General features: G+C 35.0%; 1 protein-coding gene across 1 annotated transcript in view; it reads right to left on the reverse strand.

Annotated features, from left to right (window-relative positions):
- Positions 1-2030: 2030 nt before the first annotated feature.
- The window catches only part of LOC104161713 (WD repeat-containing protein 70-like), a gene marked incomplete at both ends in the record, with an annotated part of 43528 nt that continues 27849 nt past the window's right edge, over positions 2031-17709 (reverse strand). The window contains 2 exons of the mRNA XM_009700245.1: positions 2031-2164; positions 7358-7417. Of these exons, the coding sequence (XP_009698547.1) occupies positions 2031-2164; positions 7358-7417 (194 nt within the window). The remainder of the gene's footprint in view (positions 2165-7357; positions 7418-17709) is intronic.

Below are 17709 nucleotides of genomic sequence, written 5' to 3' on the forward strand. Positions count from 1 at the left end.
ACTCTATCCCAGTCGAAACCAGGACAATAATATATTTTTTAAACCCCAATATTATTACATAAGGCATGCAACATAAGTGAAATCCCCAACCTTTCCAGCAGTTAATTCTATTTTTAAAATTAAGCTTTTATTTTTATGTATTTCATTTATACTTCAACATACTCAAACCATGTATGGAGAATTTTATTTATTTATAAGAGGCACATTTACTAAGTCATGTTTTCAAAGTAAATGGGCCATTCATTCATTTATTGTTACAAGATTAGCCCATCAAAGAGATTAGAATTGCATCACGAATCAAAGTACTCTTTTTATTTTCCTGATTTTTCAGTTTATTTTCCTCTTTTTTAGGCTATCAACCCCAACTTTTTCTTGTCTTTCATTATCTAGATTCTTGGCACATCTATAATTAGTCATACACATTCTAAGCTTCCAAACTGACCAAAATTCAGCTGTAGCTTTTTAAGACAATAATGATTAAAAATAGACATTCTAAGGACTACTTACTGCACATAATAAATTTCAATCCCTTTATTAAGCATAGCAAAATATCTTATAAACTGCATGTGATAAATAATATTGTAGTTTTGCTTAAGCCATAACAGATAGGCAGTCAGAAAGAATGTAAGTTTCCAGGTACTCAAGTATGGGGACAGACACAGGGTAATGTGTATTCAGGTGTAGGGTTAAGTTGCTTTGGCTGACACCACTTATCTTAGCCATGACTAGTCTCTACCTGGTTGTTGCCTTCCTGTCCTTATATAGAAGAAAGAGAGGATTAACTGTCAACTGGGGTTTGCACTATAACCACAACAATACAGTACAGGCACCAGAATAAGGAGTTCAACAGAGAGGAAGACTTTGAGCCTTCACCCCACAACCCTCAAAGAAGACCCCCAGAGAACAGTGCACAGATGCAAGTGGGAGGGCATAGATGTAAATAACTTTGGGGAAATCATTTGAATATGTGTAACACTTCTGAGAAATGACATGAATATGAATGACTGCCCTAAATAAATATGTGGAAGTGAGACCGACCAGTGTGCACGCAGGAGGATCGCGGACATGATCTCCCGTGAACTCAGCACTGAAATAAAGCTTTGCTTCACAGACTTTGTCCTCTCAAGAACTACATAGGTGAATGTTTCTCACACTGCATGCACCACATTAGACAGACATTAGAAAGTACCTTGCTAGAACAACTGTCTTATTAAATTATGAACGTGTTTATCTGAAAGTTCACTGCACATGAGACATGCACTCCTTTTGATGGAATTCCGTATGCCAGTTCTCTGGAACAAGTAAATAAACTCAGCTCATTTACTTGTTGAACGACCAGTGAACAGTATGAACAGTATGAACAGTATGGAAATCACTCTCTAAAAAATGCTTCCTGTTGTTGTTGTTTGTTTTTTTTTAATTTATATATATGTAACTACATAGATAAATGTAAATAAATATATAGCCTGCTTTCTTAAAATAAGACATTAGATTTACTTTTTTTTTTTTTAACATACACTATGTAGCTATTCAATTATCAGTGCAACACAAAGGACCATTACTTCCAGAAACAGAGGATTTAATGAAAATTAGATACCCCCACACTCAAAAATATTGGCAGGAACTATAGAGGCTCTCCAGAAAGGGGTCAACTGTTTTAACTTTCTTCTCTTCTTGATCAATTTTATATAAGCAGAGTATATACGCTAAGTGTATTCTACTGATTTCAATTACAACTATCAAAGTCAACCTGTCTCTTTGAGAGGTTCATAATCTGTTTGTTGATACACTATTAACAATTTCATCTGCAAATTCACCTTTAGCTTTCTAAATGGGGAAAATATGCAAGTCACTGGAAAAAGCATGAAAAGACTTAAGTAGACAAGTTCTCAGGTTCACACTCCATTTACCACAAAGTACAACGGATAAAAAAGCCTTTTAAACATGCCAGCTTACAAGGCTTTTGTATATTCTACTAAAAGCTTAACATAAGCACAGACTTAGGTAAAAAAGGCAGTCTTCAAGCCTACCATTCACAAGGCTGGAGTGACCTAAAAGCTTGGAGAGAGGCATCCATTCCAGCAAAATCCCAAAATTTAACATCATAGTCATATCCACCAGTTATCAAACGGGCACCTGAAGGATCCAACGCCAAAGCAGAAACCTACACAGAAAAAAAAAATTTAAGACCATTCAAGGTTTTCATTTTTTTTTTTCTACAGTTCTTCAAGTGTCACCAAAATATAAAATACTACTAAAGTAAAAAAAAAAATTTCCGTGTGCTAGTTTCTTCCTAAAATACATCAGCTATATTTTGGTTTTGAATTCTCACTACCTTGTATAACGTCTGAGTACTTTGGAAGAGGTAGCGAGAACAGAAGTGCAAATTACATAATATGAACAAACCACTGAAGACAGCTCAGAAAAGTTAGTGTACAGTGTTTGCTTTCTAATAACCTCATTGTAAAATGTGGATACAATTTTCTTCATAGAAATGAGATGTACTCTAAACTTTTCTCAGAAGTACAAATAAGATTTCTAGCAAGATACTGAAACAGCATTTAACATCTGTCACTTTAAGATTTTGCACTAGTTTATTCAAGCCAATTCATGTTTGTATATATGTTGTTTGGTTAAATTTCTGCTTTGAAAAAAAGAGAAAATAGAGTATAAACTTGATTTAAAAACAAAACACAAGTTTAAAAACATATACTATTTTAACTAAAAGAGCTCAAAAAACTTACCAAAACCACATTTGTTTTATCTACAAAACTACCTGCTTAAAGCTACTCAGAACTTAGAGAAAAGAATGCTTAATGGTCATTACGCTAATTTGTTATCCTCAAATAAAAGGTTGATTAAAATGGGATTTTTTTAGTAAAAATCCTATTTCATATTTGAATAAGTTTATTATAGTAGTGTTCAAATCACCATATGGAGAAGTGAGAGTTACAGAAAGCATGTCATTGACTAAATATCCTTTCATTGACCTTCAAAATGTTTCCTTTTTTTTTTCCCTCATTTGTGAAAATATTCTTTACTACCATGATCTCAAGTATTAATAAGAGATAAGCTAGACAATGCAGTAAGTTAATTTTTAAGTCAAGTAAAGAGATTAACTCTCCAAAATTAAGCCACTTACATGAGACAGTATTGGAAAGCAACGTCAAAAAGTATAAAACAAGTGTGTCTTCAGATTTACTCAAAATTACACGCAACCTGAAATGTTTAAATGACTGAAAACGATTTCATGAGAAGGTAAAACTCATACAGAATTCATTCTTAGGTTTTTAATCCCTACAACACAGTTTAACCTCTATTAGGCATTTCTCGTTAGGCAGATCACAAGTAAAACCTAGTCAGATGATGACTTTTAAACATTGGACAAAAACGTGGATCATCCCACGTACATAAGATAGGTAATCATCAGATTCAGAAGCCTTTTCACAACAAGGAAGACAAGTCTTCAACACAAGAAAACAAAGTGATGATAATAATAATAATAATTATTATTATTATAGAGTTCTAGAAAATGCCTGGAAAGGGATTTGAAGAGATGAACCAGAAAATTCTGAAGGAAACAAAAGTAATCTTATACTCCAACAAGAACATTCAGACTTACAGAAAACTGTGTGGCAAACAAGTAAACAAATCCTGTATACACAATAAAAAAAGGGAAAGTTTTAATTTCTGAGTGAAAGATAACACCTGAGAATAGTGTCACAGCTATAGGTTAGCAACACTGAACTTCTTTGGGGGTGGGGGGAAATCAGGCCAATTACTTTCAGATGCATAAACCTGTATTAAAAATTCCAGATACTGATGTATAAAAATTACAATAATTTGCATATAAGGATGCTCATCTGTATGTATCTTCTTTACATGTATACATGAAAAGTACTGACAGTCACTAGGAATTAATGCAGACACATAGAAGTATCACCAAAAAAAACTTGTGTGAAAGATACATCAATCTACTACCATACTTTTAAAAAAGCTTTAGTATATATACTGTTTTATGGAGACTTCTAAAACTTACGTAAACTGTTGGAATGGTTCACACACAGAACAGTTTAAAAAATGGAATTTAGCATGAGATTTTCAACTATGCATGGAAAAGGGAATAAGTAATCTACAGAAAATAAATGTTTCATTAAAAACACCAGTTATAAACAGAATTTATTCTTTAGGACAGACAATTTGTTTTGGTAAAATTAAGGTTTGCTTATATGAAAAAGGATTGGCTTCTTTTGAGTTTTCTTTTTTCAGTTCCACATAGAAAAGGTTCACTTAAGTATTCCGTATTTTATCAAAGACACATTTCTAGTCATCTTCTTAAGGCTCACACTACTCCTCATGTCGGTACCTCACTGCATTTCAAACACGCAGTGCCATCATATAGCAAACAGTTTGAAAAAAGTACTTTCAAGAAAATCAAGATGTTGCAGGAATGATGCTGCTGTTCACCAGGCAACTGACTCCTCCTTAATCTAATTGTCCTGATTTATTTTAGATGCATTCACTTGCAGAAATCTTATCTCTTAGAGGACGTCTAAAACCTCATTCTTCTGAAGAATGCAGAGGATCATCAGATGCCCTCATGCAGTGCCCCCCAAAAGATCTAATTTACAGAGTAACTAATAGATTCAATAGATTTTATTTTTACTTCCCTGAATCAAATGTTTAAATGTACTGCTTTATGTTATCCCTAAGAATGAACTAAACTCCACACAGTGATTATGCCACTGTGACATATTTAATTTTCAAATGAAACAGACGCAACCGCTTACATGTTTCAAAAAAAAAAAAGGCCCTTTTTACCATTTAAATGCAAATTTTGAACCCCATTCATTTCACTCATGATTTCTAACATTCAGAAAAAACAGGCACCTCCAGATTAATCATGCACTCAATACACTCAAGTGTTCCACTCTACGTAGAATAACTACTATAGGAAGGAGCAGCTGTGATATGAAACATTAGAAAGCACACTGTTCAGAATAACTCTGATTATGTATTCTTTCTCATATGCACCTATATATCAAAAGTGTCAGGAGAAAAAAAAATTATATATCCCTGAAGTTTCATTGGGAACAGTAACTCCTATTACACCATACAAGCAAGGCAACCAGGAAATTAATCAGGTTTCTGCAAAGATTCTCTAGCATGGGAAATCTTTTCTCAGACTTTTCAGCTGCACAGGAATAGAGTCATCATCAAACCCACATTCATTAGATTGAAGAGGTACAGATGGGATATGTAAGTTTAGCTGAAATACAGTGCATTGTATGTATGAACATAATGAGAATACTGTATTTTAAAACATTGGGGTGAAACACTGATATCAAGATAAGAATTTGCTCGCATCCTTATGCGTGTGTAATGACATGGGTAAGTAGTTTCATTATCCTAAAACAAAGGAATAAAACAAAAGAATAGTCCTTCTGCAGAAGAGTTGTTTTTTTTCAGAGACTTGTTTCATTCACTGCATCCAGTCTAATCCAACTGTGCTACATATATCCACGTTACAATTCACCTCTGTTCTAGGTGATGACAGCTGCATTCTCATGCAGTCAAAATACCTCAGAAGTCTTCCAAAACTGTAACTTCCACTTTGCAAAGCCTTTAGTTAGAAATAACATGAGCTTATGCTTTAAGAAGCCATCAAAAGATTTACTGGTTTAATACAGGGAAAAAATAATTCAAAAAATTTTACATAATAAAGTCTGTTAGAAAATGTATTCAAGAAACATACTGCAGAAGCAATTACTGTCACATGTAAAATGGGAAACTGGTTTGCACTAGTACACTAGTATGCAAATCCTAGTATGCATAGAAATTAGCATGCAAAGAAGTTACATGCACTGCCTGCATAAAAATCCACTCTATTTTTGTTTAGTGTAATATAATACATCTTTTACAGGTCTTAAAAATTTTCCGTTTTCATTTATAATGCACTTGTTACTTCTTTCCTCTCGTCCCTCTACATCTGTATGTCTAGCACTATGATAAAACAGGTAAGCCTTATCACCTCTCCACACTCCAAGACAGATCACAAAGTTTGATGCCAGGCTAATGAACAGACACTTCTGAAAATAACTATTTCTGAAAACTTGTAAAACAACATTTATGATGTCTACTCTTAAGTTGAAACCCCTAGAAAATTCCTTTTAAACATCTGAGAAATATTAAGAAATATTAAAAATTCAAATCTTAAACTCATAAATTATTAATGCTTAATGTTTTGATATACATGTTAATTTAATAAGTATATTATTTAAAATAATTATTTAATATTGTTGAATGTTAAATTATTAAGTGTATGCTTATATTAATTACATAAAAAGAAAATGAATCCACAAGTTTTCTTAAAAATACAATCTAGGAAAATTATACATTTCCTTAGATTGTGTAAAAGCTCATCAAAAAGCCTTCTTCTCAATTTTTTTTTTTTGATTTTCTTTCTTTTCTTTTTTTTCCTCCTCTCCAAAGAAATTCTCAGGAATGCTATGAGTGAGAATTCTATTGACTAGCTGATAGTGCTTTCACAGGGATATAATAACATTAAAATAAATTCTAGTATTATTTTCTCATTGAAGCTAAATCATGGCCCAAACTGAAGAGGATATACAGCAGCAGCACCTTTTTTAAGAACCAAAGGATAGTACGAGGAAAGGATTTGGGAATAGTTTCAGTGCTATTCATGGCCAGAATATAAATTCAGTTCTATAAAAATAGATATTTGATGAATCAGCACATAAAAGCAGCTGAATTTGTGTTGGAAGACGAGATTATCCAGAGAAAAAAATACTGAGGAACAAAGAAACGATAGTTCCAAGTCAGACAGTGGTTCTTTAAAAGAAAGTGAAGGAGCAATATTGGAGGTGAAACGTAGAAAAGATGCAGTCAAAGACAAGGAAGAATAAGGTTTCAAGAAATTGAGAATGCTGTATAAAAGGCACTTAAAGATTCAAGGAGAATGAAGGAGACCTGCATTCAGCTACAAAGAAGTCACAGAAATTTCAGCAACAACATTCTCTTTGAAATCCATGACCAGTCAAAGAAAGGTCTAGATTAGACCTGTGTATAGATTAGGAAGGTATAGCCTACAAAGGAACTCTAACAACTGCAGAGTATATCTGACAAGAAGAAAGAAGAAAATGAGACAATTGAGTCAGAGTAACGTTTCAGACACACTTTCAATTGCAGTAAGAAAAGAGCTAGACTAAACTAATGAATTTAAGAAGAAAAAAACCTAGCTTCTTGAACTTTGGCTTACAATAAGTATTTGTTAACTTATTTCAGACTGGTTTAGTTCTAGAAAAACAAGAAGTGTTGAACATGTGTTATCACTTACTGTTTTTGTCCCATGTTGGAGTGTAATTTCATGAGAATCTGGAATTTTCTTGACAGGGTTCTGGAAAAAAAAGAAAGTTCACCTCTATGAAAACAGCGGTATACAAAAAAAAAAAATGAACACAAAACACCCAGCCAAACAAAAAACTCAATACTCCAATATATATAAAAGTAAGAAAGGTTTCCCTCACATCAGCCATAACATGAGGAGGAGAAAGCAGGGGGAAATCAGAAACAAGAGACTGATTCCAGATTTTTATTTTCATGGATACAGCCGTAAAAATACAAGGAATAATTGTTTTACAAATATGAGACTATCTTAATAAAGAACAAAAACAGGAAAATATTTCCTGTTTTTCCTCTTCAGAAAACATTAAAATTCTCTCTGATTCTTAATCACCAATATCTAACAATCTTCTATTGTGATTTAGTCAATCCATCATCATTACACAAAGTCTTTTCAAATACAAATTAACAAAATTAATGAAAAAATCTAGAAATTCATTATAGAAGATGTTATCCATGTGGTTTATTAAGATCATGGACTGGCTTCCCACTCTGTCTTCTGTCATTATCCCCAGCTGTCACGGGTCTTCATAACTGCCACCTCAATGGCAGCCATAACACAGTCAATGTAATTTAATAGCAACATACAGATTGAAGGCAACCACATTTTAAAACATCTAACAAGTCACACTAACACAAATACTAAAATAGTTAATTCACAGAGAAAGAAATGTACTGAAAGTACTCAAGTGATGGCAAGGTTCTACAAAGGTCATTTGAATCATTACACTTAAAATGCTCATTTGTCTGGTGCCACTTAAGTTTCCTTAAACAGACGTAATCTGTCATTTTGATGCCCAACATTTGTTACAATTTTCTGTTGCTGAAGTCTGATTTTAAAACAATTTTTAAGCATACTTTATATTCTACACTATATCGCTTCCCTTATCCATCTGTGATAATTCCTTCCCTTTTTCACCATGCTTGCCTCAGAAAGTCTCTATAGCACCAGGCTGATTTCCTCTACGATAGTTAGTTCTGCCGTTCTATCAGCTTTATTTCTCTGATAAAACTGAAACTTTCATTATCTTTGGTTTAGTCAAACCTATCCTTCTTCTAGCTTTACTTCTTGCCACTAAAACCAGCTCTGATTCCCAAAACAACTGCATCATTTATTTCCCTTTCCACACATACATATAGACAGAGATAAGCCAGCAGAAGACTCATGCCCTCTGTTTTCACATTCACAACATACGCATATTTTCGATAGTCACAGATGTTTGAAGAGGAACTTGAGTATTAGCATGGAAATCACATATGCATCTGAGAAAAAAATACTTGTGGGACTGTGGGCCATGCCAAGTCTGAAAAGGTATGTATTGGGTCTGGCTGCGACAGAGTTCATTTTCTCTACAGCAGCCCTCATGGTGCTGTGTTTTGTACTGGTAGCTAGAAAGGTGTTGATAAGACACCACTGTTTTGGCTGCTGCTGACCAGTGCTCACACAGCACCAAGGATGTCTCTCCAACAATCCCCTTCCAAAGACCAGTAGGTTGGGGGTGGGCAAGATCTTGGGAGCAGACGTAGCCAGGACAGCTGACTCAAACCGGCCAAAGGGAAATTCTGTACCATATGATGTCTGCTCAGCAATAAAAGCTAAGAGAAAGAGGAAGGGGTATTGGTTATTTATGACATTTGTCTTCCAGAGCAACCACTATGCATACTAAAGCCCTGCTTCCTGGGAAGTAGCTTGGCATCACCTGCTGACGGGAAGTAGAGAATAAATCTTTTGTTTTGCTTTCACATGTGGCCTTTGCTTTTGCTTTACTAAACCGCCTTTACTTTGACCCACAAGCTTTTTTCCATCTTATTTTCTCCACCCCCATCCTCCTGAGAAGGGGAGTAATAGAACAGCTTGGTGGGCACCTGGCATCCAGCCAGAGTCAACCCACCACAAGATAAAAGTAAAGGTTTACAAATAGCTACACATGACATTGTGAAAGGTATAGCCCACAGGGCATTAAGAGACACTTTCACAGACTCAGTGGTTTACAAGCTGAGTAGCAGGTGTAACTCAAAGCTCCCAAGTGAAGCTGTGATTATGAAAAGGAGTTTATTATTCAATTGACACTATAAAGCACCCAGACAAAGGCATAATTACAATATGAATTAAGTTTTTCGTACTTCATTCCCTGCACTATAAATCGGCATTCGCTATTCTCAGGATATAAAAAACTGCTCAACAGCCACTGCCTGTACTTGCCGTCTATGCACATTCCATAAAAACTGATTTGTGAAAAGGAAATAAACAGCTTCCAAGATTCATACTAGCATCACTCACAACAAAAGATGTACTACTTATGGGAATCAAAGGCTTTCATAGAAACCATCCATTGTTAGAAGGGGAAACAGCACTTTGGTCATTCTCATCTTAATCACTGAAAGGTTGCTTATTTTGTATTCCAATCCACTTACTGAAACATTATAGGGATGCTCATTTCATATACCTTACCACAAAGGTAGGTATTGTATGTCTACATTGCATCAGCACTGACTTTCATTTTGTGAGGGTATTTAAACTAATTTAAGAGTTCTTTCAATAATTCAAACAAAAAAAATTATTAATAAACAAAAAATTAAGTTTGTTCTAGCAAATTAACTGCTACCTCCTCTGGGTGACAATAATCAAATCCCTCTTTTAATGAGAAGAATGAACCACTCACATAAAACCACTTCTGCTTTACAGTGCAATCATGTTGAACGCTGTTCTGGCTACTTATCTTTAACCAAGAACAACCGATCGGAATGCATTCTGCCACCTGATAAATCAAGGAGCCCAAGCCTGAAAGTTGGACGTTTGGCAACTGCTAGTGGTGCTACACTCTGCAGGGTCCAAGGCATGCCTAACAGTTAAAGTAACTGTTTAGGCTATTCAAAACAAAAAATTAAGATAACAACGTCTAGGAACATACTTGGCATAACATCTTCAAATCTGCCAAACATACAAAAAACGAAGGTGGTTTATTCTATTTTAGTAACTACAAACTTCCTAAATGACTGAGAACGCTGTTAAGTATCTCTAACAAAATGTTTATAAGTGCACACAAAAATCAGATGTAACTACTACATTCCAGTTATTATATTCCAAAGAATAAGGAATGCCACAAAATCCTTTCTTCACACTCTCAAAGGAAAATATAGTAACTATATTTTATGCTGATTTGAACATCAGGTTCCCATGTATACTGGAATATTACTGCAAGTCTGAAAAAAACGAAAAGGTAGTTTGTCCAAAGTATACATGCAGTCCCACGTCTTCCAGTTGTTGCCTGGATTTCAGCTGTTAAGTTTACACAAACTGGTTTTAATAGTTCAATAATGCTCTTCTGCAAAACTTCTATTGTAATTAAAACTAGATTGGATGATATCTTTACAGGATTGTCTTTTTTTTCCTGCCCTATTTTAAACCATATCTGGAAAACACAGTATGTTAAATTTCACTTCTTCTTTCAGCAGAAACAAAGGAAAACAGTTCTGGTATTGACATATCTCCTAATAGTTTTTTAAAAATTCCCAATTCCCTGGCTTACATAAGATTAAAATATATATTAAATCTGTGAAATAGTGTATTCTAGGAGTTCACAGTTTTTCTCAAAAATGAAAAATCTTAACTTTTAAATAACTTCTGCAAAGGGACACTGCAAGTCAGGCATCACATCCGCAGTTTGCAATTACATTTTTTCAGGGAATTCCAGCCCTAGCTGACTGTTAAGCTCCTGTGCCTGGAACACTCTTTTATTCACTGCGCCACTGTCCGTAAATCCTGTGCATTTTATTTTTCTTGTTCCTTTTGGGAGCTTCCTTATCCTTAAGCAATACTCACAAAATATGCCACTAGAAACCACAGGCTGAAACCAGGTCAGAGTCTCCAAGATCTCTTGAGAAAAATCAAAGACAAAAAAAAAATAAATATCAAATAAACAAATGATGCAGGTCAAATCAGACAAGTGAGAAAACAGATACAAAACGGAAAAATAAGTTAAAATCCAGATTTCTACATCCTACAAGATATCCTTCAATATCCTTGGGATTGTGAATAGGTGCAATAATTGGGACTTGGCAGAAGACAGACTGATACAGGAGGTGGAAAAAGAATGGGCTGGTGTCTTTATAATAAACTAAATATTTGGCTTGGGGAGAAAGGTCCTACAGAAGTAATAAAAAAAAAATCCACTAAACAGTATCAGACAGAGGAATTTACAGTTAAAAATATACCTCAGCCTTTAACATATTAGCCTTTCTAATAGATTGTCCATCCAAAGGTCATTTTAGAAGGACTTTAGAAAGACCATCAGATTATGTTCACAGGCTTAAACGGATAGAAACAAAGACTATGAAAAACAAAACGTAAATCCCACAATGACACATTCTGCTGATCTCACATACACAGTAACTGCAAACTGCACGTAGTGAAAAGTAAATTCATCCACTAGAATCTGATCTCTCCCCTCTTAAAAATACCCCTACAAGTTAGAATATAGGTCCTCAAATGACCTAACTTTACATGGCCCAACCACAGAAGGGCAGAATGATGCATTTATGCCTAAAAGTACCTCTACTGCTGTTCACAGAGGTCTATGTATCACTAAGTAGAAACTATCCTGTGTGAAAGAGACTTGCAAGCTATAGGTAATCTTTCACACATCAGGCCCTTAAATGGGAACTTTCCTGGGTATCCATGAAAATACAATTTAACAGAGGAAACTACGCAATTTTTTTTTCCTGTGTCTTTGCAATTGTCCTTATATTCCAGTATTGAGGATCTTGCCTTCCTTGAGGATATCAAGGTCATATGTTGTCCTGGAAGAAAATCTGACGTGCCCTTTCTGGATAGCTCTTGTGTTCCTAGAGCTCTCCCAAAACGCTGACTTGCTGGAGACTTGAAGAAACTTAGCATTTGTGGGAGCACAGCTATTGTACAACATGGAGAAAAAACATGCAAAACTACTACTGGTTAAACTAAAGGTGAGCACTTTCCCTGTCTTGAGCAGGAGAAGAGGTTAAAGTTGGCTTGGCTACGACTTACTTTAAATATCTGAACTACTATACTAAAAAATCCCTTCTGCTGCAAGCGTAAACACTCACACCCTGGTTTAGTACACTCCACATGAAGATGCTGTCTGTTCATAGGCAGGAGAGAAGAGGAGGCAGCTACACCTTATAGAGAGTTCTCCCTTTCTGGTGAAAGTGCAGGTTTCGCAGAACAAATTTAACAGAGGTCGTCTAACACAGACAATTGCTGCCTCCCTAGAAGACAGATGGAATAACTAGGTTAGTAACAGACAGCAGGAATACCTGGTGGAAGTGGAGAGGGACAACAAACCCTAGCATCAAATGGTGATGGAATTACCTTCATCTACTTAAGAAACTGCAGCAATTCAAACTCCCAAATGAAGGACTCCCTGTAGAAAACCATGTTTTGATCATCCAAATCCCAGGTCTTCTGGTAATTAAGAAAAAAGAACTTTCTATTTTCAAGCATTTTGTTTAAATATGTCATGTTGATGTTTTAAGTTTAAAGCCTCCTCTCTTCCCCTCCAAAATGACTGTACTGCATGGAAAAGCAAATGCCACAGTGCTAGAGGGTGAGGTGAGGGGAACAGGATAGTTTGAGAGCCTTAGAAAGGCTTTTATTTTAGACTCCAGCATACAGACAGACTGTGCTGAAATCTTCTTCCTTGTGATCAGACAGTAACAATTTTTCCATATCTTCCGTTGTTCTCTAGTAGAGTTAACATAATGAAAGAAAATGCTCTTAAGAGATTTTAAGAATAAAACAAATGGGCAGACAACTCATCAACAATCACAACAGAAAGGACAGGATTTCTGACACAATAATTCCCAAAGCAGAGAGATGCAATACCACAAGCTCTTCAGTTTAGATCGGTAAAAGACCACAGAAAAATCACTGAATTGTGCAGACAAATTGTTAGCACAGCATCACCGAAATCCAGTCTAACTGTTGCAGTATCTAGGCATAACAATATGCTAATACCAATAGCAGAAGGCTTTAAACTACTCATATTTTAGAAGTTATAGCACAAAAAGCAACTCATGCTTGTTGTTGCTTGCTAATTTCTGTATCAAGTGTGTTTGGCTTACAGGTCCAAGAATTCTCACCCAAGCACCACCTAAAATACAATCTCTTTTCAGGGGGCAGAAGTTACTAAAGTCCATCAAACTTCACAGGGGGACACTAGCACAACCTCCCTCTATCACAGTTAATTTCAGAGCCATGAACATACAGTTTTTCCTTTCCACCTCACATCCAACTTTGATAGATACTACATCTGTGTAAGTAAGTGAATGAAATCAAGAGGCTATTCTAGTGATTATGAACAGAGAGAACAGAATCTTGTTCCACCCTCCAATACTGAGTCTGAAATACCATTAGAAGAAAGTCAAAAGCAGGGGATGGGGGGGCGCAGGGGAGTATTTCACAAATCTGGAAGAAAACATGCCTCACTCTTCTTTTCAGACTCGAAAAATGTTTTAAGCTGCTAGGTTCAATTTTCCATGACAACACTGAAAGCTGAAGACAGTAATAAGAGTTTAAATTGGCTTTTTTCTGTTTGTTTTTTTTTTTTTTTTTAACCAATGTTGCAAACAAACACACACTAATGTTCATCTTTTGTTCCACAAGTTACTCCTCATACACTGTTTAAAACCATATTACTTGTAAAATGGGCAGGTTTTCCGAGTCACTGTTTTTCATTATTTTCCTCCATAACTTAAACTGAAAATAAATGTCTAGATATACACTAAGGTTGCACAAGTGTACACTGAAGAGAAAGATGGGAGTATGAAAAACCACAATGTGAGAGATAGGTAAGATGCTGTTTTACAGCAACAGAAAAACAGAAACGTTTTGGGGTTTATAGCAGTACATTATCCACAAAACTGCATGCAGAAGGACGCATCTCGATTTGAAAGGACATTTCAACAACTTTTAATTTCCTCTCTTTTAGGTGTTAGAGTTGATAGATGTATTCTGATGTAAACTTGCATGTTATTAAACTTAGTTTGGCCCAGATTCATACAATCTGAGTTTCTGAATGTGAAGCATCTAAATACAGAAAATACTTACTTCAGACTTTCTATACAGCCTTCAAAAAGAGACATACAACTCCAGAAGAAGAATCAGTGTATCAAAAAACTGAATCATCTGGAGATCTCTCCTCTTCATGAATTATTCAGGAAGTGCAAGGCAACTAAATTCCTAACATAGGTGCCTTGATTAGGTTGGATGAATCAGGGTCTATATGTGTGTACTACCCAAAATTTTGGCCCGAAAAAAGATAAAGGAAAATATTATGGAAAATGGGAAGATACATACATAACACTGGTATGAATCATCTTGGCTTATATTCCCATAAAATACTCACAGTATCTGTTACTCATGGAAAAGTGTAGATAAATCATAACTCCATGACAAATGCAGAAAACCTCCAAAATTAACAGAAATATTGGAAGGGCCCTACAAAACACACTCTCTCCCAGTTATCCTTTAATTTGGGTAACACACAAAAGAGGACAGAACTCACATCTTGAATTTTAAGTACGGAAAGACTAAGAAGACATCATTCTTTTAGTGAGCTAAAATGCATTACTCCAGAGTGCACTCAAGAACTAAGGAGGTGATTAAGTAGATGAACCTGCTTTCGAATGCCTACAGGAAGTAAATTTGTTCCTTCAATAAGGAAAAGGTACTGCAGCTAGCTTCTCTCAACATCATTTGATTCACAGCCTCATTAAATTTTTTCTTATGATCTGAACCGGAGTATTTCGTCAGGCTTAACCAGCAAGGGAAAAGACCTTAGATTAAATCTTCATTCCAACACATGACTGCCTAAAACTAATAAATCTGTAATGCTATTATAGGTCAGATATCATCTAATAAAATATGTTGTGAGTCAAACTAATTCAGAGACTGTTCCCAGACATAACATGAATTAAATTTCTTCCCTTTCTTGCCACTTACTGGCATGTCCCCTTCTGAAAAGACTCCAATGGCCTAACAATTTAAAAAATGTATTGCAATTAGAGTCTCAGCATGGTTTGCAAATATCTTTTTTAGACATAAACATTATAAAGTACAGCAAAAAGCCTGCCTGATCTTGTCTCCCAGTTTTAGATAGATTTCAGGAGATTACTATTTTTCATCTAGATTCTAAAATCTCATCCAGATAATTTCTAAATTTATAACAAGCCCTTGATTTATGAAGTAATAGTTTATATTAATATTTATGATCTGGGAATTCTTTTCACAATGTATTATAGAGAAATTTTCTTGAGCTTTTTCTAAAGCAAGTTGTAACTACTGATAAAACTGATTTAAAGCTAAAATTGCCTGTCATTCCAGTTTCCTTTGCAGTTTCTGGGCAACCAATTTACTTAAGTGGAGAGTTCTGGTGATATTTCAGATGTTACATTCTGCTCACATAACCACCTACCTATTTTATCTTTATCATCTCAGTTTCAAATGCACACAAATACTTTGTATTTGCTAAAACAGTATGCACAACTACGACATACCACCAAAAAAGCACTCATGTTCCATCAAGACAGTTTTACTACAGCAGTAAGATACACAACATCACTACTACCCACTGTTAAGAACGAAAAACGTTATTAGCATTTTCAGACACATCCTTTCTTAATACTACTCTTTAGAGCTGATCAGAGTATTTCATTTTAACATAAAGGAATACTTCTCCTGCTCTGAAACAGTAAAATAGCACACACATCCATAGATCAGCTGACAATGAGGAGAAACAAAACAAACATGTAACTAACATCTTTGCTCTGAAAGCTCTGCTTAGCCTGGCAGGTAATCAAAGAATATCTTAATTCTGAAATCAGAAAGGACAAATGATTGCAAACTTTCAACTCTTTGGAGTTTAAGTGCCAAACACTTAGTCCAGACGCAAACAGGGCACACTTACGCATTCACATATTTCATGTTCAGCTTGGTAAGAATTTCTGTACCACATAGATTCCATGTGGGATTTCTACCACAGGGAATATGACCCAAAAGACACACATGAAAGAATGCAGGAACACAACACCGGATGGAAGATGGGACTGAACCTAACTTTCGTTAATGCGTTAACACTTTTCAGCTTGTTAGTCAGTTCACTTAATTATTTACATTAAACTTGCTCTAAAACATCCTTTATCTAAACTATACAGACATTTTATCATTACCACCTTTTGCAAAACTTTAGGAAATAAAAAATTATCAAGTTCTTTTCCTTGACTTACCACAAGAAACCATGACTACCAAGGTTAAACTAAGAATTCCAGAAGCAGTATCCTCCCTTTTAATAAGAACACTTTTAGATGTTTTGCAGTCATCAAAATAGCTTTATTATTCTCCAGACTTCTCATCTTAGAATTAAATTATTTATGAAGTATTTTAGAATTTAGAAACCATATGTGTACAAGGTTTAACATTTTTTGCCCAAAAAAAGAAGCCTCCCCTCTATATATTTTAAAAGTCTGTGATACTATAAAGCCTTTGCAATTCACGCAGTAAAAGGCATTTTTAGTTGCACGCACTTCTATGGAAGTACATTAAAAGAATATATCCAGTAGAATAAGTATTACAGTTACTTTTGCAAGTTTCATAAGCAGTGGAATTAAGTCCACTCAACTTTAATTTTGGACTCATCAAAACTTAAAAAGCCAACACAATCAATAGATGTTCAACATTTGGCACATCTGTCTAAAACAGACACAGAGATTACTACAATTGAAATAAAACACATTTTTCCTGCTTTCCTCTCATCAAAAAGCAGCCTGATGTTCACTTTAAGACTTCTGATGATCATGTTAGCATAGACTTTCATAAGCATCAAGGTGATATGAATAAGAATCTCTATACCAGTATAATAGTAACCTCACCAGTGAGCCATCTCTTAAATTATACATGTTTTAATGACCAAAATTAAAACAATACACCATTGGTGTAGACCAATCCTTGACCTACAACTTTATGCAACTTACTTCATTCCTGCATACTCCAGTTTCCTCATTTGAAAAATCTGAATAAGTAATATCTATCATAAGGAATCTGCTACAAGGCTTTATTCAGCAATGTTGGTGACGTTCTTCAAATTCCTCAGGGATCCAGTTACTCTTAGCAAACATACTACAGTCAGCAAAACTAAACAATCACATGTCCAGAGAGAGAGTTGTCCACAGACTATACTTTTCAACAGTTCTCCAACTGTGATTGTAAAAAGGTGTTCACTCAAATGTTTACTCCAGGATCTTAACAGAAAG

This window comes from Cariama cristata, unplaced genomic scaffold (assembly GCF_000690535.1).
Source record: "Cariama cristata isolate BGI_N322 unplaced genomic scaffold, ASM69053v1 scaffold1055, whole genome shotgun sequence".
Classification (NCBI taxonomy): domain Eukaryota; kingdom Metazoa; phylum Chordata; class Aves; order Cariamiformes; family Cariamidae; genus Cariama; species Cariama cristata.